The sequence below is a fragment of the Calidris pugnax genome, unplaced genomic scaffold (assembly GCF_001431845.1).
Source record: "Calidris pugnax isolate Ruff unplaced genomic scaffold, ASM143184v1 scaffold17, whole genome shotgun sequence".
Lineage (NCBI taxonomy): Eukaryota > Metazoa > Chordata > Aves > Charadriiformes > Scolopacidae > Calidris > Calidris pugnax.
Genome location: NW_015090794.1, coordinates 4,145,947 through 4,168,693, shown reverse-complemented (window position 1 = coordinate 4,168,693; position 22,747 = coordinate 4,145,947). Strand labels below are relative to the sequence as shown.

The 22,747-nt window shown below is 50.0% G+C and overlaps 1 protein-coding gene across 1 annotated transcript; it reads left to right on the top strand.

The window, feature by feature from the left end:
- The first annotated feature begins 1,941 nt into the window (after positions 1–1,941).
- On the top strand, positions 1,942–21,761 carry SCNN1B (sodium channel, non voltage gated 1 beta subunit). Its single transcript, XM_014936155.1, has 14 exons — positions 1,942–2,003; positions 4,336–4,544; positions 7,614–7,932; positions 9,012–9,432; positions 10,832–11,025; positions 13,276–13,379; positions 13,844–14,007; positions 14,477–14,584; positions 16,465–16,582; positions 19,376–19,451; positions 19,641–19,698; positions 19,999–20,060; positions 20,963–21,038; positions 21,221–21,761. The coding sequence occupies exons 3-14, from the start codon at positions 7,622–7,624 to the stop codon at positions 21,584–21,586; spliced, it is 2,058 nt and encodes a 685-aa protein (XP_014791641.1). The 5' UTR covers positions 1,942–2,003; positions 4,336–4,544; positions 7,614–7,621; the 3' UTR covers positions 21,587–21,761.
- The last annotated feature ends 986 nt before the right edge of the window (positions 21,762–22,747 follow it).

The following is a 22,747-nucleotide window of genomic DNA, read 5'->3' as shown; positions in this document are numbered from 1 at the left end:
TCCATCAAACCTGTTCATTCTAGCTTCACTTGGAAATACTCTTTAAACGCAATCCCGCATTCCACTTCTGACATAATGGCAGGAGGTACACTTGTGCAATTTAAAAATAAAAATCCCTTTTGTTCCCAAACACCGAAACACGGGGACATTTGGGAAAGTCTGACTAAGTCCTGATTGAACTTGTGATTACTGTTCCTAGTAAGAGGCAATCGTTACCTTTTACAATGCTTTGCTGCTCTGCGGTGATTTATAGTTCCAAGGAGGTTTATACATGTTTACTGTTCTGTTGTGAGGAGTTTAACGTCTCCCACAGTCACTCAAGATGCTCAAGGTGTTGCCTGTAAACCGTGTTTGTACAGTAGTGTTGGGTTCAGGGATCCCACCCCACAGCAGGCGTGCGGTGCGCTGGCCCCAGTCTAGGAAAATACAGAAAATTGGGGTGGTGGTGGGCATCTCTCCAGCCCTGGAGATATTATCCTGTGGGATAATTATGTGATCAACACGAATCAGTGTGCAAGACACACAAGACTGAGATTAAGTCATAAAATGACTTAGGGCATGCTAACCACTGTGAAAATCACAGACAATCAGGCTACGGGGCTGTTTGTGAGGGCACCCAGCTCCATCTGAGCCACTCGCATCCCATCCTCAGAAGCAAGTAGAAGAGCTGCTTAGTCCTTTAATTCCCTCATAGTTTTATGGAAGCAGAGCTCATTTTTCTTGGGGAGAGATCGTCACCTTTCAGGTTCATGCTGCCACTGCCACCGAGGCAGAGTTTTACCCTTTCTATTTAAGCATCAACATCTTCTATAGTCCACACTTGAAAGACACACGGTGTACAAAACACCGCCAGGAAAACGTGCCCAGCAGCAGTCTTGATAGTAAACACAGCTGCTCTGGGGGACTTTTTTTTAGGAAAAAAAAAAAATCTCTACAAAAATATAAAATCTTTTAAAAAGAAGGATGACAAAACCGTTTCAAAATACTAGTGCAGTTCACCTGCAGTTATTTCACCCGTGTCCAAGGCCTGTCAAGGGTGATGGTTGGCACGAGGGAAGCCAGAGCAGGGACGTGATGTCCTGGGGCATTTCAATCCAGACTGAGAAGCACACAGCAAGCTGCCTCAGCACAGGGCTCAGGGCAGTGGCCACAAGACCTGGTCCCGCTGGAAAAGTCTCCCTGCATCTTCCAAGCAACTGTCCACATCCCAGCTACGACCCAAGCGCTCCTTTCCTCCTGGGAAAAAAAAAAAATCTCTACAAAAATATAAAATCTTTTAAAAAGAAGGATGACAAAACCGTTTCAAAATACTAGTGCAGTTCACCTGCAGTTATTTCGCCTGTGTCCAAGGCCTGTCAAGGGTGATGGTTGGCACGAGGGAAGCCAGAGCAGGGACGTGATGTCCTGGGGCATTTCAATCCAGACTGAGAAGCACACAGCAAGCTGCCACAGCTCAGGGCTCAGGGCAGTGGCCACAAGACCTGGTCCTGCTGGGAAAGTCTCCCTGCACCTTCCAAGTGACTGCCACATCCCAGCTATGACCCAAGCGCTCCTTTCCTCCTCTCTGCCATTCTAATAGGACTTTCCTTTTTTTGGGAGAAAAAAAAAATTAGAAATCCCAAGAACAGGTGCTCATCTCCTAGCAGTGGGATGGAGGAGATCTCACGGGGAGATTTGTGCTGCTGTAACCCCACGCCTCCTGTGTCCCACGGTCTTTGTAGGACCAGGATAGGAGCAGCAGAAGCGGCTGCAATTCTTTAGGTGGGGTGGGGGGGCCATTAGGAGAAAATTAAAATTGCTGGGGGAAAATCAAAGCAAAACTTCAGCGGAAAGGTGGACGAGCCCCGACCCAAGTGGGAGCGACTCCAGGCGAAGGGAGGGAGGGTTTGGATGCACCGTCTTGCAATGACAAGGGGCGGGATGGGGCGGGACCGGGGCGGGGGAGGCGGCGGGGCCGGTCCCGCTCTCGGCGGGGAGCGCTGCCGGAGCGGCGCCGGAGGCAGGTACGGGGGAACCGGGGGGACCGGGGGCGAACCCCGGGGAGGGGGAGAGGGGTCGCGGCCGATCAGTCCCTTCGGCTCCGAGGCTCAGGGTCCGTCGGTCCCTTCGGCCCCGAGCGGCCGCCGGAGGGATGCCCGCGGGCATCCGCCCGAAGGGACCGGCTCGGTGGGGCAGGACCTGTGTGAGTTAGACAAAATGCCACCATTTAAATATTATTACAGTTTCTTTTCCCCCTGCTTTTTGCCCTGGCGGATGCGTTTTTAAGCCATGTTTATAGAGGGAGAAAAATAAGGGAAGTCCTTTGCCGACACGTATTTTTTTATTATTATTATTATTTTGGAGGGGGAGAACTGGAATGTAAAACTTCAGCTGGGTCATGGTGCCTTTCTGCACTGATACAGAGCTGGAGTCATCCGATCTCTGCTTGCTTTTGCAACAGCGGTGCAGGTTTTCGGGCCAGTCAGGTATTCTGCGTGCAGCCCGGTGTAGCTGTTCTTATTTAACCTCTGTTTACACAGGGTTTTCTTTAATCTCCCTGCTAAAAGGTGTGGAAGCAAACCGCGGCTTGCTGAAGATTTGTGGGAAATGCGGCATCCACCCCAGGCTGCTGCCTCCCGGGGGAGGGCAGAGGATGCTCCCTCTCCGGGACACGGGCCTTACTGCAGAATAAGAGATCTGTGGGTAGGGAGGGAGCTGCTGGGGGGTTTTAGTCCTCTTTTGGTCCAGGATTCACGTTGTTCATTCCACAAGCTGCAGAGTTAACTCTCAGCAATGTGACTTTATTGGCACATGAGGGAGTCAGGCTTGTCATCATCCTGAGAGACAGGAACACCACGGGAGACACAGGCAGGGGAAGAAGGGATGGAGCATCTAACATACAGCACAGAGTCAGGCAAGTGCTATCTAAACTTCCAGACTGTAAATACTCTCTGAGTGCCCTACACGTGCCTGTCGGGAGTAGAGACCCGGAGGCGCCTGCCTGGTTTGGGGTGGCCACGGGTGTCTGAGCCGGTGGCTGCGAGTGGCCGCCGCTCTCTTGTCACACACAACAGCAAAGCAAAGCATCTGCTGGGCACCCTGTGACCCCGGGCTCGGGAAGGGCTTTCATTGCCCACCGACACGTTACTGCTCCGCTTCTTTTTCAACTGTAAACCGGTGACGTTAATAAAAACATTTCCTCCAATTTGCAAAAATACCGCAACATAGCATGAATGTCTTCTCTAGGAAAACCAAATCATCAGGTGCTGGAGGAGGTGGCAGATGAGCAGCATGTGATCAAAGAGGAGTGACTGTTGTGTGTCCCAGTAGAGAAAGTACTGAGTAACTGCAGTATCACACCCAGTAGTGCTGGAGTGGTTTTGCAGCTGACGTACCACCCTGGAGCTTCCAGAAGTGTGCTGAGTTTTGCATAGGTCTTTATTTCTTTTAAGTGGCAATTGCCCTAGGAAAACCCCAGAGGAGATTCAACACAGTCAACACGATCATTTCGTAACGTGGGAGTCTGATCTCACCTGTGAGGTGGAGGAGTTTCACCTGGGATGATGCTGGGATGATGCAGGGCTGAACTCCTGGCTGCTGGGGGAAGGTGAGGACAACCTCCTTCGCAGCACAATGCAAACCACGTTAGAACCAGGAGCAGGTTGCTTTTAGGACTGCTTTGGTCACCACTGGGATGCGAGTACTGCCGGGAGGGGGGTACGTGGCACCCTGTGCACCCCAGGGGTCTCGTGTCCCTAGAATCGGCTCCTGACAGTCGTTTTAGATGACACCACTGTGCGGACGAGGGGCAGCCCAGAGCAAAGCACAGCAGTGGGGAGGTGGCAAAGGAAGCAGTGGTGGTTCCCTGGGACCATCTGCAAAGGAGACAAAGTCAGTTCTTATCTGCATGGCAAAGACCAGTTCTGCAAACAGAGCAGTGCAACAATGAAAAATGCAAAGGAAAAAGAGGAGTGAGGGAGCCTAACGGGCACGTGTGCCCCTTCCCTGGCCGGGGCCTTGGAAGTGGAGCAGCCAAACAAGAAATAAAACCAGTGAGCGGCAGCTGGGAGCTGCCAAATGTCCAGGCCCTCGAGCATCACACGCTGTGGCAGCAGGGATGGGTTTTTGTAACCCTGAGACTGCCCTGCATGCCACGGACCAGCAGGAGCTGGGCTGTCTGTCCATCAAGGGGGAAGCACCTTCTGAGCCCCCAGCCCTGATCCCCTCCTCAGCTCCTGTCCCACCACAGACTCCGCTCTCTTTCTCTGGAGAGGGTTTTGGGAAGGGGTGATGGTTGTCTCTGTACTGATGAAGGGTGGGTCTTGTCATCCCTCATTTGTCTCTTCTTTCTTCCAGGTACAGCCCGTTGATGGGGGAGAGCAGGACAGGCTCCAAAACTGGTACCAAATCCCCTCCGAATAGCTACAGCATCCAAGCACTGAGCCTCTGCAGCCCCTCCATAACAGGGGTTTTGTCTTCCGACTGGGCAAGGCACCTCACACAGAGTGGCTTTCAGCAGTGAGAAAGAAACAAAAAGTCTGTTTGGAAACGCTCTGGGAATAAAGGTAAGAAGAAAAATATGAAACTGATGAAAAAAGATTGCAAAAAAGTCATCCAACTATGGCCAAGCGCAGCTTTTACTTAATGTCATTTATTTTATAAAATGACCTGTTTAAAAGCACAGCTTATGCCTAAAGGAAGAGTAAACCTGAGTCCCTCACCCTGCTGCCGCGTTAAGATGTCCCCTGCGAGACCTGTGACTGTCTGCTTGGCTGTATTGCCAGCACACCTTTGCTAGCTTGGTTTCTTAATTTTGGGATCTGTGTGTTTTCACGGCAGGGTGGGGATTCTGCAGGCACCCTGCCTGAGGATGCTCTTCCAGCTGACCCTGTCCCCATCCCTGCCCCCGTGCCTGTGCTCCTGCTGGCGGGTGTCCCGTGGGGACATGGGACACAGCAGTGCTTGCAAAGAACAGATCCAGTAGCTTTGACATTGGGGAAAAAACATTCTGAATCAGTTTAAAACATATCTAAAAACTAGTTTAGCCTTATTTTCCACAGTGTGGCCTGAATCTAACTTAAAAATGTGAAAATGCTGCGCTTTAACACGGTGCTTTTACGGTTGTTGAGGTGAAGAGATAAAGCGAGCTAGAAGGCACTCCAATCTTTTCTTAAAAGTGACTTGGAGCTGGTTTTCCTTTCCAAGCACAGCATCTTCCCCTTGTTACCGCTGGCAGTCACACTGTGACTTTGCAAAGAGCACTCTCAGGTTAGGTGGTTAAATGGAAATGAATTCAAGGTGGAGAACAAGTGTGTCGATGACTCCTGCAAAGCTGTGAACAAAGAAAAAGCAGCCTCAAAATTAGCCATTCAGTGTCTTTATCTTTACCCCTATGTATGGATATGAGAGCAACGCTTTTACTCCCCGTGTGCTCCTCAACCTACAGGTGTGAGTCTCATCGTTGCCATCAGGGAAAATAAAAGCTAAAATTCAGCCTCAGGAAACAATTTAAAAAGAAACAATAACTTCTTCCAGCAACGTCAGGTTGATGAGCAGCCCACACAGATCTATAGGACAAACTGGGATCCCCCCATGGCAGGTCTCAGCCTCTCAGTAGGAGCCCACGCTCCATGCTTGGCTGGTGAGGTCCATCAGCAGCCGAGCAAACAGAGGCTGCAGGGCATGTGGCCAGTCAGGTCCAGCCGGGCTGGATTTTGCCCAGTGCAGTGTAGGTGTGTTTTAAATTTTAATCTAATCTAAATCTTTTATTGGATTTCTTTAAAGGCAGAAAATATTTACTAGTTTGCCTTGCTGGTCTCTCAGGACTTACATGTATTTTGCCGACACTGTCCTGGGGCTGTGCCTTGAGATGGGTTTGTGTTCACACCCGGCAGCAGAAGGCTCAGGCAGAATGGTGGGGTGTGTGTGTTTCACGTCTTCCCTTCAGCCACAGGTAACTAAGCAGAGGCTAAGAGTGCTCCTCCTGATTTCACTGTAGTCCTGCCCAAAAGGCAGTGAGCATCTGATGCAATGTAAGCTGCTCCTGTGAATAAATCCTTCTGCAGGCAGCTGGGCGTGGGAAACTCCGTGGCATGAGCTCACGGAGGATGAGCCAACGATGAGCTGGTGGGTCAGGGGTCTGGGAGGGCCATAAGGTTCTTGAGGTCCAAGTCCCAGGAAACACGTTCCTTGGAGAACAAAAGGCTTTTACCCAAGAGTAGAGCCTGCCCTCGGATCTGGAATTTCTTCTTTCCAAAGCACTCTCCCATGGAGACCTCATGGTGTTAGGCTGCATCTGACATCACATGCAATAGGGTGTGCAATGAAAATCACCGTCTCTCTTTGTGTCATGGAGTGAGGCATCACAAAATCTATTTTTTTTATGTTTTTATCAAACTGTATATACTACTGAGGAGATTTTGCAGATGTGGCCAATAAATCAATGAACTGGTATTAGGTTTTTGGGTCTTTTAAATTATTTTTTGAAAAATAAGAAGGACACAGTTGCTCCCACTCCCCAAGAGGTCTGTGCACACCCTTCAGCTTCCTTTTGTACCTTCGGTAGTCGATCTACGAGTAATTCCATGTTAATCTAGTTTCTGCATTGCTGAGTACGGCTCATTATTGAAATATCGCTGCATTATTTCAGCACTCTTTCTTCTAGGATGCTGAGTTACACGCAGCATTAATCTTTAATTCTGTTCTCCTGCAGCTTAAATCTGAAAAATGTTCCAAGCAGCCGACTCGGGTTTGTTTTGAAATTCTGCCTCAGGATATTAAGATTTAGTAACACAAATTCTCACCTTAAAATAGCAGCACAAAATGTTCTATTTACTCACAATATGAATGTAAAATATGCAGCATCCCTCACATGTGCCGTGGAAGCATACCGATAGTATCTGAAAGACAAAGGAATTTGGTGAAAAAAAACAACAATCCGTTTTCCTTCCCCTGGAGAGCAGCAGCACCGAGCAGCATTCCTGGTCCTGGGAAAGGTGCTGCTGGTCCCAGGTCCACTTCTTCTGCCCTCTCTGATAGCCTGGCGCACTGTAATACTTCTTATTTTTAAGAAAAATTGTCTTAAGCCCAGTATTAGCTTGAAACCTAAACACTGTTAGCCTGAATTCTGCCTGAAACCAGCTCGTGTGTGTACTGCTTGGTCCATCTAGTGTTGGCAAAGGTTTCAGATGATGTTAGAGATATACCAGCTTGCACACAAAACACTAACTTCCTAAAAAGTTGTCTTGTTGTTTACTGAAACATCTGCAGGGCCCGGGTGGCAGTCCTCAGTATGACACTGAAGGCACAGCCACATCCAGCAGGTCCATGTCACTTAATTCGCATGAGGCCAGAACAGACCCCAGAAGGGATGTGATGAAAACATCTACCACTGTTGGAACTGCAAAGCACAAACCTCTCCCTGGTACTCTCTCAGGAGGTGAGGGCCTCCATGTCCTTCCACTGCCACAGTGTGACCCTTCAGAACATCTGCTCTGAGTTTCTCCTGGCTTACTAAACCATGGTGGTACCATCACATAACTACTCCAGCTTTGCTTTGCTGATGATACAAGTGCACGGGACGTAATACAAACACCGCCTCTCAAAATGTTTGACGTCTTTTCTCCCACCTGCAGGCAGCAGCATGAACCTGAAGAAGTACTTCATTCGGGCTCTGCACCGCCTGCAGAAGGGCCCTGGCTACACCTACAAGGAGTTGCTGGTCTGGTACTGCGACAACACCAACACCCACGGCCCGAAGCGCATCATCAAAGAGGGGCCGAAAAAGAAATTAATCTGGTTCTTCCTAACGTTGCTCTTCGCATCTCTGGTCTTCTGGCAGTGGGGTATCCTCATCAACACCTACCTCTCCTATAACGTCACGTCATCTCTCTCCATTGGCTTTAAGACCATGAAGTTCCCGGCAGTCACGGTCTGCAATGCCAACCCTTTCAAGTAAGTTTTTCTTTGCCTGATTTACCCAGTCGTGCGTTAACACCCTCAGGGATATTGCTGGCATAAGGTAGTGCGGGTCCGTTCCTGTCTCAGATATCACATTGGGAACATCAATAAAAATGATCCTTTGACTCACAAAGTGGCACTGAAAACCAAATAAAGGAGAACAAAATGAGGGTGAACGGCTCAGGTCCAGAGGAGGGTTCATGTGACTGTGAGTTTGCCTGGTTTTCCTTACTGTATCAGTTAATCTAATGATGGTTATTGCCTCCCTGCAAACTCTCCCTGGCTCAGGGAAAACTCGAAGTTCAGCTCGCTTGTCACTACGAAAATCAGTCCCTTGATCTTTCCCCACAATCCCTTTCTTCCTCCTTCCTCGCTGTGAACGCACCTCTTATCGCCCACACTCTGGCCATTAAGAGCTGGTTAAACAGTGGGATCTGCTGGGAGCTGTGGTGATATAACTCGATTGTAATTTCAGAGGAGTGACTGATTTGTGTTAGAGTTGCTTCAAATTTCCACGCAGTATTGTAGCCATGGATATTCCAAATATCCATGCAATAGTGTAGCCCAAGGCAAGATGCTCTCGACCAGCACACAGGAGATATAACTCGATTGTAATTTCAGAGGAGTGACTGATTTGTGTTAGAGTTGCTTCAAATTTCCACGCAGTATTGTAGCCATGGATATTCCAAATATCCATGCAATAGTGTAGCTCAAGGCAAGATGCTCTCGACCAGCACATCTGGTTCTTTTTCTCTCTGCTTGCTGCAGCTGTTTGGCATAAACTACAGTGAATTACTGAAGTACAACCAATTGGGTTCTGACTGACAGAACGTTGTTCACCACCACAGCACTCTCTGTTTGTCCTCCTGCTGGTTTTCCACCCCGTTGGAGACTACTGGGAAGCCCATGCCTGAGCTGGCTGTGCTCTGCATGGAGGCTCCTGTCGTTCTCCAGTACATCTTTAGGCAGCAGTCCAAGGTGCCCAGGAAGGTCCAGGCCAGTGGAGCGGCAGACGAGCTTCTGCGTATCCCCACCGCCTTGACACCACCTGGTAACTGCTCTTTGTCCTGCAGATACTCAAAGGTGAAGCATCTGCTGAAAGAACTGGACAGGCTCATTGAAGCGGCGCTGGAGAGGATCCTGCAGCCCACACAGGGGAACAGCAGCGAGAACATCTCCCCACCACTCGACTTGGAGCTCTGGCACCAGATACCCCTAGTCCTCATCGATGAGCACGACAAAGACAACCCCATCATCTTGGACATCTTTGAGAGCAAAAAAAGCCCTGAAGGCAACCAAACCATTGCTGGCAACCAAACCACTACAGGCAATGAAACCACTGTGGGCAACCAAACCATTGCGGGCAACCAAACCGCTGTGGGCAATGAAACAGCTGTGGGCAACGAGACCACTGCGGGCAACCAAACGGCTCCTCCATCTGCCCCGGCCAACGCGACGTCAGAAGAAAAGAAGTACAAGCTGGCAGTGAAGCTGGTGAGAGGGGTCCTGCGGGAGGCAGTTGGTGACGGGTGAGGGATGGGCGGTGTGGGATGCTCCAACAGGTATGCGCCGTGGAGATTGGTGTCTCTTCCCCACCAGCTGCCCATGGTCCCTCTGCCTCAGGGCTCTGGTCCGGCTGCACCGGTGCTCGGTACAGGGCAGATGGAGCCCACGGACAGTTCACAAGTTAATGGCGTGTGAAGCTGGTGAGAGGGGTCCTGCGGGAGGCAGTTGGTGATGGGTGAGGGATGGGCAGTGTGGGATGCTCCAGCAGGGATGCTCCGTGGAGATCTTCCCCACCAGCTGCCCATGGTCCCTCTGCCTCAGGGCTCTGGTCCGGCTGCACCGGTGCTTGGTACAGGGCAGATGGAGCCCATGGGCAGTTCACAAGTTAATGGCGTGTTATTTCAGTGCTACAGAGCTGTTTGCTTTGTCTTTTGAGCAAGGAACACAGAAGTATTTTAAGATCTTTTAAAATTCAGAGGGGCGTCTGATCCCCTGCAGAACACACAGCCAGACACCCAGCTGAAGCTGCTGGATTTCTACATATGGGGCCTGCAGCAGGTTCATACCCTAAATATACTTCCCTAAATGAAAGGAAACCCAGCAAGGAGGCTTGTTAAGTTAGACTGTGATGAATTTTAGGGAGCTGCACAATATCAGTATGGTCAGCAGGTGCCTCATGGAAAAAGGGACTGACAAGGTGTAGCAGCCCAGCACTGTATCAGGGGAACAAGCAGATCCTGCCAGCAGGTCCACCAGCCTCTGCTGAGAGAGATGCTGGAAACACTGTGTGGCAGTGGGCAGTAACCAAGCTGTGTACAGCGTTGGTCAGTGGAGTCTGCCCGCAGAGCAGAGGACAATGCTGTACATCCTCTGGGGTTCTCCAACGCAGCCAGGGCAGAGGTGCTCCACACAGGCTCCTTGTCCCCTTCACCTTTTCCTTGGGTCCAGCACCCAAAATTCTGAGGAGAGACTGTGGCTGCTGCCCCTGCCCCTTTCCTGTCATGGTCCTCAGTGCAGAGGCACGTGGTGGTCTCATAACCCCACACAGAGGCTTCAAAGACCCTGCCTGAGCAGACCTTGGAAGCTGGGGCAACTCCAGCCTTAAAGAATTGGCCAAAAAGTGGCATTTTCTGTAAGCTTAAGGACCGATGGAAAATCTGCCCAGCTGGGAAATCTCCCTGGAGAGGGACCCATCTGCAAGCACATCCAGATGTGACAGCTGGCTCTGCAGGTCCCATCTGGCCCTACCTCCTTCATTCCCCCGGGAGCAGCAGGCAGGGCTGGCACCAAGCCGAGCCCACAGGGGGAGAGGGGGTGCACACCGTATGTCCCTCCTGTGGTCCCCCCCCACAGGACGGGCTCAGACCCACCTGCTGTGTGTCCCCAGTGCAGCCATCAGGGCTCCGACAACTGCACCTACAGGAACTTCACCAGCGCGGCGCAGGCGGTGACCGAGTGGTACATCCTGCAGTCCACCAGCATCCTCTCCAAGGTCCCGCTGCAAGAGAGAATCAGGATGGGCTACCAGGCAGAAGACATGATCCTGGCGTGTCTCTATGGGGCCGAACCCTGCAACTACAAGTAGGTACATACCGAGCTCCCTGCCCTTTTCTATCCCATCAGGAACAGTACAGGGTGCTCGAGGCATCACAGCCTTTTCTCTTTTCTCTTTTTAAGGTATATATCAGTTAATAAAGAGATTTCTGCTGATCTTTAACATTTCCCAGAGGGTTTCTGGATGTGATCATGGATGAAACGGGTTATGTTGGGATAGTGCTGGCTTGAGTTTTAGTTTTGGCTGGGCCGTTTTGCTCATGACATATCGACTGGATGGCAGTGGGCAGTAACCAAGCTGTGTACAGCGTTGGTCAGTGGAGTCTGCCCGCAGAGCAGAGGACAATGCTGTACATCCTCTGGGGTTCTCCAACGCAGCCAGGGCAGAGGTGCTCCACACAGGCTCCTTGTCCCCTTCACCTTTTCCTTGGGTCCAGCACCCAAAATTCTGAGGAGAGACTGTGGCTGCTGCCCCTGCCCCTTTCCTGTCATGGTCCTCAGTGCAGAGGCACGTGGTGGTCTCATAACCCCACACAGAGGCTTCAAAGACCCTGCCTGAGCAGACCTTGGAAGCTGGGGCAACTCCAGCCTTAAAGAATTGGCCAAAAAGTGGCATTTTCTGTAAGCTTAAGGACCGATGGAAAATCTGCCCAGCTGGGAAATCTCCCTGGAGAGGGACCCATCTGCAAGCACATCCAGATGTGACAGCTGGCTCTGCAGGTCCCATCTGGCCCTACCTCCTTCATTCCCCCGGGAGCAGCAGGCAGGGCTGGCACCAAGCCGAGCCCACAGGGGGAGAGGGGGTGCACACCGTATGTCCCTCCTGTGGTCCCCCCCCACAGGACGGGCTCAGACCCACCTGCTGTGTGTCCCCAGTGCAGCCATCAGGGCTCCGACAACTGCACCTACAGGAACTTCACCAGCGCGGCGCAGGCGGTGACCGAGTGGTACATCCTGCAGTCCACCAGCATCCTCTCCAAGGTCCCGCTGCAAGAGAGAATCAGGATGGGCTACCAGGCAGAAGACATGATCCTGGCGTGTCTCTATGGGGCCGAACCCTGCAACTACAAGTAGGTACATACCGAGCTCCCTGCCCTTTTCTATCCCATCAGGAACAGTACAGGGTGCTCGAGGCATCACAGCCTTTTCTCTTTTCTCTTTTTAAGGTATATATCAGTTAATAAAGAGATTTCTGCTGATCTTTAACATTTCCCAGAGGGTTTCTGGATGTGATCATGGATGAAACGGGTTATGTTGGGATAGTGCTGGCTTGAGTTTTAGTTTTGGCTGGGCCGTTTTGCTCATGACATATCGACATTCCTCTCTACAACTACCTGAAAGGAGGGTGTAGAGAGGCGGAGGTTGGTCTCTTCTCCCAAGTTACAGATGACAGGACAAGGGGTAATGGCTTCAAGTTGCGCCAGGGTAGGTTTAGACTGGACATAGGAAACAATTCTTCACGGAGAGAGTGGTCGGGCATTGGAATAGGCTGCCCAGGGAGGTGATTGAGTCACCATCCCTGGCTGTGTTTAAGAACCATTTAGATGTGGTGTTGGGGGATATGGTGTAGGGGAGAACTTTAGAGTAGGGTAGATGGCTGGACTTGATGATCCCGAGGGTCTCTTCCAACCTAGATAATTCTGTGATTCTGTGATTCTGAGAGAAAGAGCATCCTTGGGACCTTCCCATGGGATTTAGTGATAACCAGCTGCCAGCCCAAGGTGCTGTGTCAGGGTACCCCAGCACAGCAGTGCAGCCCCCAGTTACAACCCCCTCCTCCCCCCTTTTTACACAAGACTCTGAGAAATGCATTTTAGCCATCGTTATTTCTTGTGATCTCTAAATTTATATACCCAGTTTTGAGAAACATGAGTGCGCAGCAGCACCCCGGGCTGCCCCGTCTGCTAAGAGAGCAACAGAGAAATTATTATCAAAGAACGAGATATAACACCAGCCAAAACCTGTTACCACAGCTCAGATCAAGCAATTATTTCTGTCTCATCTGTGTGACAGATGATTCCTTTCCATTCCGACAAAGCGCTGTCCCCAGTGGCTGTGTCTCAGCACACAGCACTACCTTGCTTAGCTTTTTTTTTTTCCAACAGCAGATTGATTGAAATTATGTCAGCTGAAATTTCTATACAGGCATTCAACAGGCGAAGCAATTTTAAGTGAATCCCAGACTTACCCACCAAGCACCAGTCCCACCAGAGTAATTCTTTCATAACCCTTTAGTCCTGCCTGAGAGTCACATTTTTATGTGCTTGATTCTTCCAGGAATTTCACTCAAATCTATCACCCAGACCACGGTAACTGCTACATCTTTAACTGGGGCATGGATGAAGAGGCTTTGAATTCTTCCAACCCTGGAGCCGAGTTTGGTGAGTGAGAGCTCTGCGGAGGAGGAAGGAGCTCCAGGAGCAGAAGCGCTGGGAATTATTCTGTCTCTCAGTAGCCGTTTCTGTCAGATATAACAGATTTATAGTTTCTGTGTCTTGGGAGCACTACAGCAGGGAGTACCCTTTCCAGGAGCGGATAAACCCCCGAAAGGGAAATGTGCCACATAGAAACAAGTAACGTGACTCCAGAGGTTATTTTGCAGAAGTGCAACATCTGGATAGCTGAAATATCTGAGGCAATGTGTGAATATTCAATCAGATATTCCCATCCTGTGCATTCGCCACCGTGTGTGTTCACACACATGCAAGGCTGCTGTGACAGCCAGACCTTCCTCAAGGAACAGAGGTTTCTGTGCATAGAGAGAAGAGAATAGACTCAACTTTTTATCCAAAGAGTCGCATTTCGATACAATTCCTGTTCTGAGTGGTTTTTTCTGGTCTTCCAGGGCTGAAGTTAATTCTGGACATCAGCCAGCAGGACTACATCCCCTACCTGTCATCTGCTGCTGGGGCCAGGCTCATGCTGCATCAACAGAAGAGCTTCCCCTTCCTTAAGGATCAGGGTATCTATGCAATGGCCGGGACGGAAACCTCCATCGGCGTGTTGGTGGTATGTGTGGCATTCCTCTAGAGCAGATTGTCTGAGAATAATGTTATCTGATGGGACCGCAACCAAGTTTGTTTTAAGTCTTGGCTGAACTGGCTCAAACCAAAAGAGTCGAGGTAAACGCTAGCTGCGGGCTGGAACAGTTTATGGAGACTTTTATGTAACTGTCCTGGCAAAGTGCTTTATTGAAGCCAAAATATTGAGCTCGGGTCATTGTTCTCTCTTTGTTCTCTCTTCCTTTAGCATGTCAGAAGGTGCCTTGCTAAAACATACTGCTCTTCAACACCCTCATCTGCCACCATCCGGCCCTGGGGAAGGGGCTGCATCTCATTCAGCTCTGCAGCCTGTGATTCAATTTTTTTTTTCAAAGCCAGCAGGGAATACAGGAATTACGGAGTCTCTAGAAAACAGGCACCAGGGACCTGGGGAAGAGCATTAGCTAATGAAGTTTGCTATTCTGGTTTCCTTTCAGGATGAACTGGAACGGATGGGCTATCCCTACAGCGACTGCACCATGAACGGGTCTGATGTCCCCGTGAAAAACCTCTACAGCCAATATAATACTTCCTATTCCATACAGGTAAAACACCTTTTTTTTTTTTTTTTTTAAATCAAACAAGGATGTTTAGGAAACATCATCAAGGCAGTTAAAATCTTTGACTAGCGTGCAGGATTACCGGAGCATCAGCAGTGATGAAGTAGAAAGCATAACCCAAGTACAGGAACCTTCTTTTCTGGTAATAAATCAGCACTCGAGTCTGAACACTCAGTAGCCCCAGGTTTGGAAAGCAGCTTGTATTTTGTGTACACAAGTAATATTTATCCCTGACAGGAGAGGAAGATACAGGAGGGTTTCCTCTCCTGAACACTCCTCTTTTTAATCCTTTTCTCTTTAAGTCATTTTTTCACCCTCAAAATGCCTGCCTGCTTTGCATAGGAAATGAAGCCAGACCTTTGCCTTTTCTTCACTTTAAAATTGGGATGAGAAAGTTGAGTGTGTGTAAACCTTGAATCTGTAAAAAAATACAGTATAAACATTAAGCACTAATTAATTTGTAACTGAGAAAGTTGAGTGTGTGTAAACCTTGAATTTGTAAAAAAATACAGTGTAAACATTAAGCACTAATTAATTTGTAAGGCTATACCATAAGGGAGATGCATTTCTGGAGGGATCTGGCAATAAGGAAAACATCAAAACCGTTTTGGGGGTTATTTCCAAAAGCCTGAAGAGTACACCCCAGACAAGCGGGAGGGCTTTGGTCTTAGCAGTGGTTTTTTTATATTTCTGCCTTTATATAATGATAACAATTGAACTACTTTACCCTACTTTTTAAGGTGCTTGTATAACGTTTCAGCAAATACTTGAAATGATTGCATTATATCTTAAAAGTTGCTAAATGCTGACCGGGGTTCTATGTCCACATAATTCACGTCACTTCAGAGACCTCTCAGCAAAATCAGGCTTTTCCCTCCCTCCCTGATTGCAGTGAACTCTGTAAGCGTTTTGTATCACACAGAAATTCTCTGGTTGTTCTACCTAGCTGGAGCTGTTAAATTTAATTATCTTTTCATAGACTTTGTTATTGCTTTGTGCACTGGTTCATCCAGAATCCCACTCCAATCTCAGATGATTAACTTCATGCCTGGCTGAGCTAATGGCAGCGCTGCAGCCCGGCTCGCAGGCTGCCGAAGCTGCGGCTGCAACCCTTTCAAGGAGAGAAGCAGATGCACAAATAGGATAATTCAGATTTCTAAAACCTGCTCTTTATGTTGAAGTATTTTGAGAGTCCCAGCTTTAAAGTGGAAACCAAGCCTTTTTTGGTATGCCATAAAAGCCTGGAGACAACAGCAGCTTCTATGGGTGTAAAAGAACATTTTTATTCCTTTTTGGAAACTTAGTATTACTTCCACGAAGCCCTAAATTGTTAAGAAATGAGCAATTTCTTGTGCGACTGGGAGCAGGGACTGAGTTCCCTTCTGCTCCTGCGAGATGACTTACCCACAGGCAGCTCACAACTGGGATGTACCTTAAAATCTGGAAGAGCAGCATTAAAAATGCATCATAAAGAAAACCCTAACTGCTGTGCATCTCCACACGCAGCAGCTTATCCACCCGCCTCCTCTCACTGTTGTGAAGTCAGTGTGACTTGTGCTGGGCTTCCAGAGCCAGCAGTGTTACCTGGGATGCTTGATGCACACCAGAGGATGGGATCATGCCCTCGTGCAGGGATGGGATGGGATGGGATGACACCATCCCATAGGGATGGGCTCTGGCAGCACCCACTCCCTCTGTGGCTTCAGCCTTCTCTGTGAGCAGCCACAAAATCCTCAGTTCAATGCTAAAGAGAGAAAATACCTTGGAGCCGAGTAATTCTCATAGCCAGCGTGGACTCTGGCAGCACAGATACAGGCAGGGGGGGTTCAGCCCACGTCTAAGCAGCTCCCTCTTCCCTTTTTCAGGCTTGCCTGCGCTCTTGTTTCCAAAATCACATGATTGAAATCTGTGGATGCGGTCACTATATGTTTCCTTTACCTGAAGGGGTAAATTATTGCAATAACGAAGATAACCCAGGTTGGGGTAAGAACATGAACACCACTCATTGCAGCCCCTTCCTGGGGTCCTGGCAGGCAGGAGGGGCGGGAGCAGACATGAGCTTTGGTGCCATTGTAAATGCATAACCCAAGTACAGGAACCTTCTTTTCTGGTAATAAATCAGCACTCGAGTCTGAACACTCAGTAGCCCCAGGTTTGGAAAGCAGCTTGTATTTTGTGTACACAAGTAATATTTATCCCTGACAGGAGAGGAAGATACAGGAGGGTTTCCTCTCCTGAACACTCCTCTTTTTAATCCTTTTCTCTTTAAGTCATTTTTTCACCCTGAAAATGCCTGTCTGCTTTGCATAGGAAATGAAGCCAGACCTTTGCCTTTTCTTCACTTTAAAATTGGGATGAGAAAGTTGAGTGTGTGTAAACCTTGAATCTGTAAAAAAATACAGTATAAACATTAAGCACTAATTAATTTGTAACAGGCTATACCATAAGGGAGATGCATTTCTGGAGGGTGAGATCTGGCAATAAGGAAAACATCAAAACCGTTTTGGGGGTTATTTCCAAAAGCCTGAAGAGTACACCCCAGACAAGCGGGAGGGCTTTGGTCTTAGCAGTGGTTTTTTTATATTTCTGCCTTTATATAATGATAACAATTGAACTACTTTACCCTACTTTTTAAGGTGCTTGTATAACGTTTCAGCAAATACTTGAAATGATTGCATTATATCTTAAAAGTTGCTAAATGCTGACCGGGGTTCTATGTCCACATAATTCACGTCACTTCAGAGACCTCTCAGCAAAATCAGGCTTTTCCCTCCCTCCCTGATTGCAGTGAACTCTGTAAGCGTTTTGTATCACACAGAAATTCTCTGGTTGTTCTACCTAGCTGGAGCTGTTAAATTTAATTATCTTTTCATAGACTTTGTTATTGCTTTGTGCACTGGTTCATCCAGAATCCCACTCCAATCTCAGATGATTAACTTCATGCCTGGCTGAGCTAATGGCAGCGCTGCAGCCCGGCTCGCAGGCTGCCGAAGCTGCGGCTGCAACCCTTTCAAGGAGAGAAGCAGATGCACAAATAGGATAATTCAGATTTCTAAAACCTGCTCTTTATGTTGAAGTATTTTGAGAGTCCCAGCTTTAAAGTGGAAACCAAGCCTTTTTTGGTATGCCATAAAAGCCTGGAGACAACAGCAGCTTCTATGGGTGTAAAAGAACATTTTTATTCCTTTTTGGAAACTTAGTATTACTTCCACGAAGCCCTAAATTGTTAAGAAATGAGCAATTTCTTGTGCGACTGGGAGCAGGGACTGAGTTCCCTTCTGCTCCTGCGAGATGACTTACCCACAGGCAGCTCACAACTGGGATGTACCTTAAAATCTGGAAGAGCAGCATTAAAAATGCATCATAAAGAAAACCCTAACTGCTGTGCATCTCCACACGCAGCAGCTTATCCACCCGCCTCCTCTCACTGTTGTGAAGTCAGTGTGACTTGTGCTGGGCTTCCAGAGCCAGCAGTGTTACCTGGGATGCTTGATGCACACCAGAGGATGGGATCATGCCCTCGTGCAGGGATGGGATGGGATGGGATGACACCATCCCATAGGGATGGGCTCTGGCAGCACCCACTCCCTCTGTGGCTTCAGCCTTCTCTGTGAGCAGCCACAAAATCCTCAGTTCAATGCTAAAGAGAGAAAATACCTTGGAGCCGAGTAATTCTCATAGCCAGCGTGGACTCTGGCAGCACAGATACAGGCAGGGGGGGTTCAGCCCACGTCTAAGCAGCTCCCTCTTCCCTTTTTCAGGCTTGCCTGCGCTCTTGTTTCCAAAATCACATGATTGAAATCTGTGGATGCGGTCACTATATGTTTCCTTTACCTGAAGGGGTAAATTATTGCAATAACGAAGATAACCCAGGTTGGGGTAAGAACATGAACACCACTCATTGCAGCCCCTTCCTGGGGTCCTGGCAGGCAGGAGGGGCGGGAGCAGACATGAGCTTTGGTGCCATTGTAAATGCAACAGGCGAATGGTTTTTGGCCTGTGCACAGACTCCCCGTGGCCATTGGGGTCATTGCTGGGGAGACGGGGTGAAATATTGGTCCTGGCCATGGGCCGAGGGGCCTCAGCTTCCGCACTGGTCTCTCCAGGATGGCTGCCTCCAGCCGGGGAAGGCAATGCAACAGGCGAATGGTTTTTGGCCTGTGCACGGACTCCCCATGGCCGTTGGGGTCATTGTTGGGGAGAAGGGGTGAAATATTGGTCCTGGCCACAGGCCGAGGGGCCTCAGCTTCTGCACTGCCCCAGGGCAGGTCTCTCCAGGACGGCTGCCTCCAGCCGGGGAAGGCAACGGGAGCCTCTGGGTATTAAAGGAAGATAAAAAGGGGAGATGCTCCAGGCCTCCGTGCCTGAAGAGTTTAGAGACAAGCTGGCCGGAGCAGAAGCTCCCGTGAGGATGAGCATGGTGGGGGATGATGGTGTTCCCCGGGCGAGCAGAGGGCACAGCATGGTTCTGCACAGGCAGCTCCAGCAGCAGCCACCCTCCTGCCCCTGCAGCTGGGCAGGGCTGTGCCAAAAACACTGACACCAGGCAAGGTGACTCTATAGAAACTGCCTGAGGGAAATTAAAATGAATTTTTAATTTATTATTAAATTCTCTGGCCACTTTGCCTGAGTTTCTCAAGGAGAGAAAGGTTAGAGGGGGAGAGAGCAAACCTGTGGAGCAGGCTTATACCTAAGTATTTATTTTATTAAATGAAATCAATATAATCCAGCAAGCATCTAAACAGATGCTTTGATTTTTTTGTTTTTGCCAAACAGCATATTGCTATTCATCGCTGAGATCAAGTATAAGACACAGGCAGATTTGTATTGACTCTTGTAAGGAAACATGCAAGTAAGTACCTGCGGCATTTCTGGCAGCTGTAAAGGTGGAGGGGATCCTGCCTTTCGTCTCCCATCAAGTCTGACCTTTCTGAAATGGCAGCAAATCACACGGGGCTGCTTTTCTGCATGAGAACTGAAGTTCCAGTGACTTCAGAGGAGGGGAAACTTCTGTACCAACGCTCTCCTTTCCTCTCTCCAGCGACACGCAGTATAAGATGACCATCTCCATGGCAGACTGGCCCTCGGAAGCTTCGGAGGTAACACTGATTTCTTGTTTTGAAACATTCATTAGTAACTACCTGTTCTTAGCCATGTGAATCACCCGGTATTTTCAGAGCTAATGTCCAGGTAGCAAGTGCCTCTTCGCTAAATTACACATTTTCAAACAAACACTGGTGCCCGAGGACAGGAGGAGGGACATCTCCACAGTGGTGTCTCCTCTCCAGGGGTCTTGCACCAACACCTGCATCTCCCTTGTAACTCCCTTGGGTTCCTGCCCCAGCTGGTACCCAGAGAGGATGCTTCTGCTTGGTTCTGAATAAATTTTGTTTTCCCAGGACTGGATTTTCCATATTCTGTCTTATGAAAGGGATATGTCAACAAATGTGACTCTGGACAGGTAAGAGAAAGGAACAACCACTTTATCTCCTCTATTGAGCCTGTTAACATTAGATTAACATGAACCCTGGCGATGGGCCAGAGCACACGTGTGCTAATCCAAAGGAAGGACAAGATTTGGTGCATGTTTCCCTGGAAGATACATAAAACAAACATGGTATGCACTTCATGCATATCCTCTGCTCTCCAGAGTGACAAACTGGGTCAGACAAACTCAAACATGCAGTTAAGTTAAAATCGACATCAACTGCAGCCCCTCGAATCGGTTACGTGTAGGAGCCTGAAAGCTCTTGAGCTATGAACTGCCAGGGTCCAGCTCCTGGATTGTAACGTTCATCCCTTCATACTTCTCTGAATCTGCCAACAGCAGCGGCAGCAGGGGGGGGGCACAAAAATTAGGGTAACTGCTGAGAACCTAAACCCTGAATTAGGGGAAAAAGAGGAGGGTTTTTTCCCCAAGGAAAAGCAAAGCCTACAGAAGCAGGAAACGGTTTCACAGCTATTGGCTGACCTGTACACATTAAGCCTCCTGTAACGTGGTCTGTTGTGACGCAGCCATTGTGTGTGTGCACCCAGGAACATGAGGTGCAGAGCACCAAGGAGGGGTGATGGCCCCTCTAGACCCACCAGGGCAGTTGGGAAAAAAAAAAGCAAACAGCTCCAAAGAAGCTTCCAGGTGCCCAAGTGCTTCTTCAGGAAGAACTTCAGAACTGGATCTCTCCCCTTTGCAGCCAGTGGCACTTTTTAAGTTCTTCCACGTGCCCGGCAGAAGTTTGAGGGGACACCCGTGAGCAGCTCTGGCCAGGCTGTGCCAGCCCTTGCTGTGGGCAGCCCTGGGAGCAGAGGCACGGGGTGCCTGTGGCCTGTCGGTCCCTGTGCTGAGCTGCCATCTCTCCCTTACAGAAACGGGATCATCAAGCTGAACATCTACTTCCAGGAGTACAACTACCGCACCATCTCAGAGTCTGCCGCCACGACGGTGAGTGCCACCTCCCATCCCTAAATTGCCAGTGCGGGGCAGGTCACTGAGAAGCAGCACCAGGGAGCACCCCATGGCAGGTCCCAGGGGCAGCACCAAGCTCCAGCAGACGGGGCGATCCCTGGGGGCTGATCAGGGACCGGGCTCCACCACCCCGGCTCACTCTGCCCTTCTCCCCACAGATCGTCTGGCTGCTGTCGAGCCTGGGAGGCCAGTTTGGGTTCTGGATGGGGGGCTCAGTGCTGTGCCTCATTGAGTTTGGGGAAATCATCATCGACTCGCTGTGGATCACCATTATTAACGTGATCAGCTGGTGCAAAGGCCTGAAGCAGAAGCGGGCACAGGCACGGTACCCCGATGCGCCCCCGACGGTGTCGGAGCTGGTGGAGGCTCACACCAACCTGGGCTTCCAGCACGAGGATGGAGGGGGCCTCCCCAGGGATGAGGCGCTGCCCCCCGAGCCCGGCACCCCCCCGCCCAACTACGACTCGCTGCGTGTCCAGCCCCTCGACATCCTCGGTCCCGACAGCGACGCAGAAACCGAGTGAGCCCAATGGCTGCCATCACCGTGCTCAGTTTGGCACTTCCTGAGCCACTTTATAGTGTCAAAATTAGGAAGGAACAAAGAATCCCTGGCTGTCCTCCCTCCCCGACTCTCCACTGTGAAGAAGCTCTGTCTAATAAACCCTGTAATAAACCTCATGAAGTCAGGCTGTGGCTTTAGTCGCAGAGTTTGTGTATGTCAATAGTGCTGTGTTAGCATTGGTCACCATCTCTGTTCAACGCGTGGGTGGGAAAGCACTTCTCAGTGAGAAGAGTGGGGTGGTGGCAACCACAGAGGGCTGTGGCCGGGGTCCGAGGGAGGGCAGTGGCCACGCTGGCAGGTGGTGGTGGGGAGAGGCCAGGGCATCCTGAGGGTGGGTGCTGAGACACGGCACGGCGTGTGCTGCACCGAGGGTCGGACCCAAGCTACTTTTGACTTCTGAGGTCACAGTAGTCCCTCCCCTAATCAACTACAATGGAAAAAGAGTGAAAGAAAACCGTTCCTTTCCTTCTGGAGCCCTGGCTGCTCTGTTTGTCTTCGCTGCTGAGGGTTTGGTAAGGCTCACGCCGCAGGTGGGCACGGCTGTTAATGTGCCAGAGAGAAATACTCCAGCCTCCATAGAGACTCAGGTGTGGAGGAAGTGCCCGGCCATTCAACAGTACCACACGTGGCAATAAATAAATTTAAAAGTTGCCTCTTAAGTTTCCTGTTGGCAGCAGGTGCAGTTCAGCGCTGGCGAGAGGCTGATGGCAGCTTGTGAGGAGGAGGAGGTGCTGTGCTCACCCCAACATAGGGGCAGGTAGTGGGGGGGATTCGGTGGTCCCCATGGGGCTGGGTTGAGTGATGCAGTGAGCTCACCCACCTGGGCCAGTCCTGGCCCCCAGCTTTCCCAGGAGCCCATCACAACCCACGCAGACCTGCCTTAGTGAAGTACTTTTGCAAAACTTCAAGAGGAAACACGATCGTGTGGTTCAATCACGCGACCGGGAACACGATGTTCTGGGCACGGGGCCCAGCGTGGTGTGAGCACGGGGCAGCCGCGGCAGCGAGGGGGGTCCCCACTCCTTCTTCTCCCCTTGAAGGTCCCCCCAAGGGCATGGTGCTCCAGGGCAGAGCGTGCTGAGGGTCTCTCCATCTCTCCTCAGCGGTGGTGGAAGCGTTGAGT

Coding starts and splice junctions, on each gene's coding strand:
- SCNN1B (XM_014936155.1), top strand. CDS start 7,622: ATGAACCTGAAGAAGTACTTCATTCGGGCTCTGCACCGCCTGCAGAAG. Junction 7,933..9,011: donor TGCAATGCCAACCCTTTCAA/GTAAGTTTTTCT, acceptor TTTGTCCTGCAG/ATACTCAAAGGTGAAGCATC. Junction 13,380..13,843: donor CAACCCTGGAGCCGAGTTTG/GTGAGTGAGAGC, acceptor CTGGTCTTCCAG/GGCTGAAGTTAATTCTGGAC.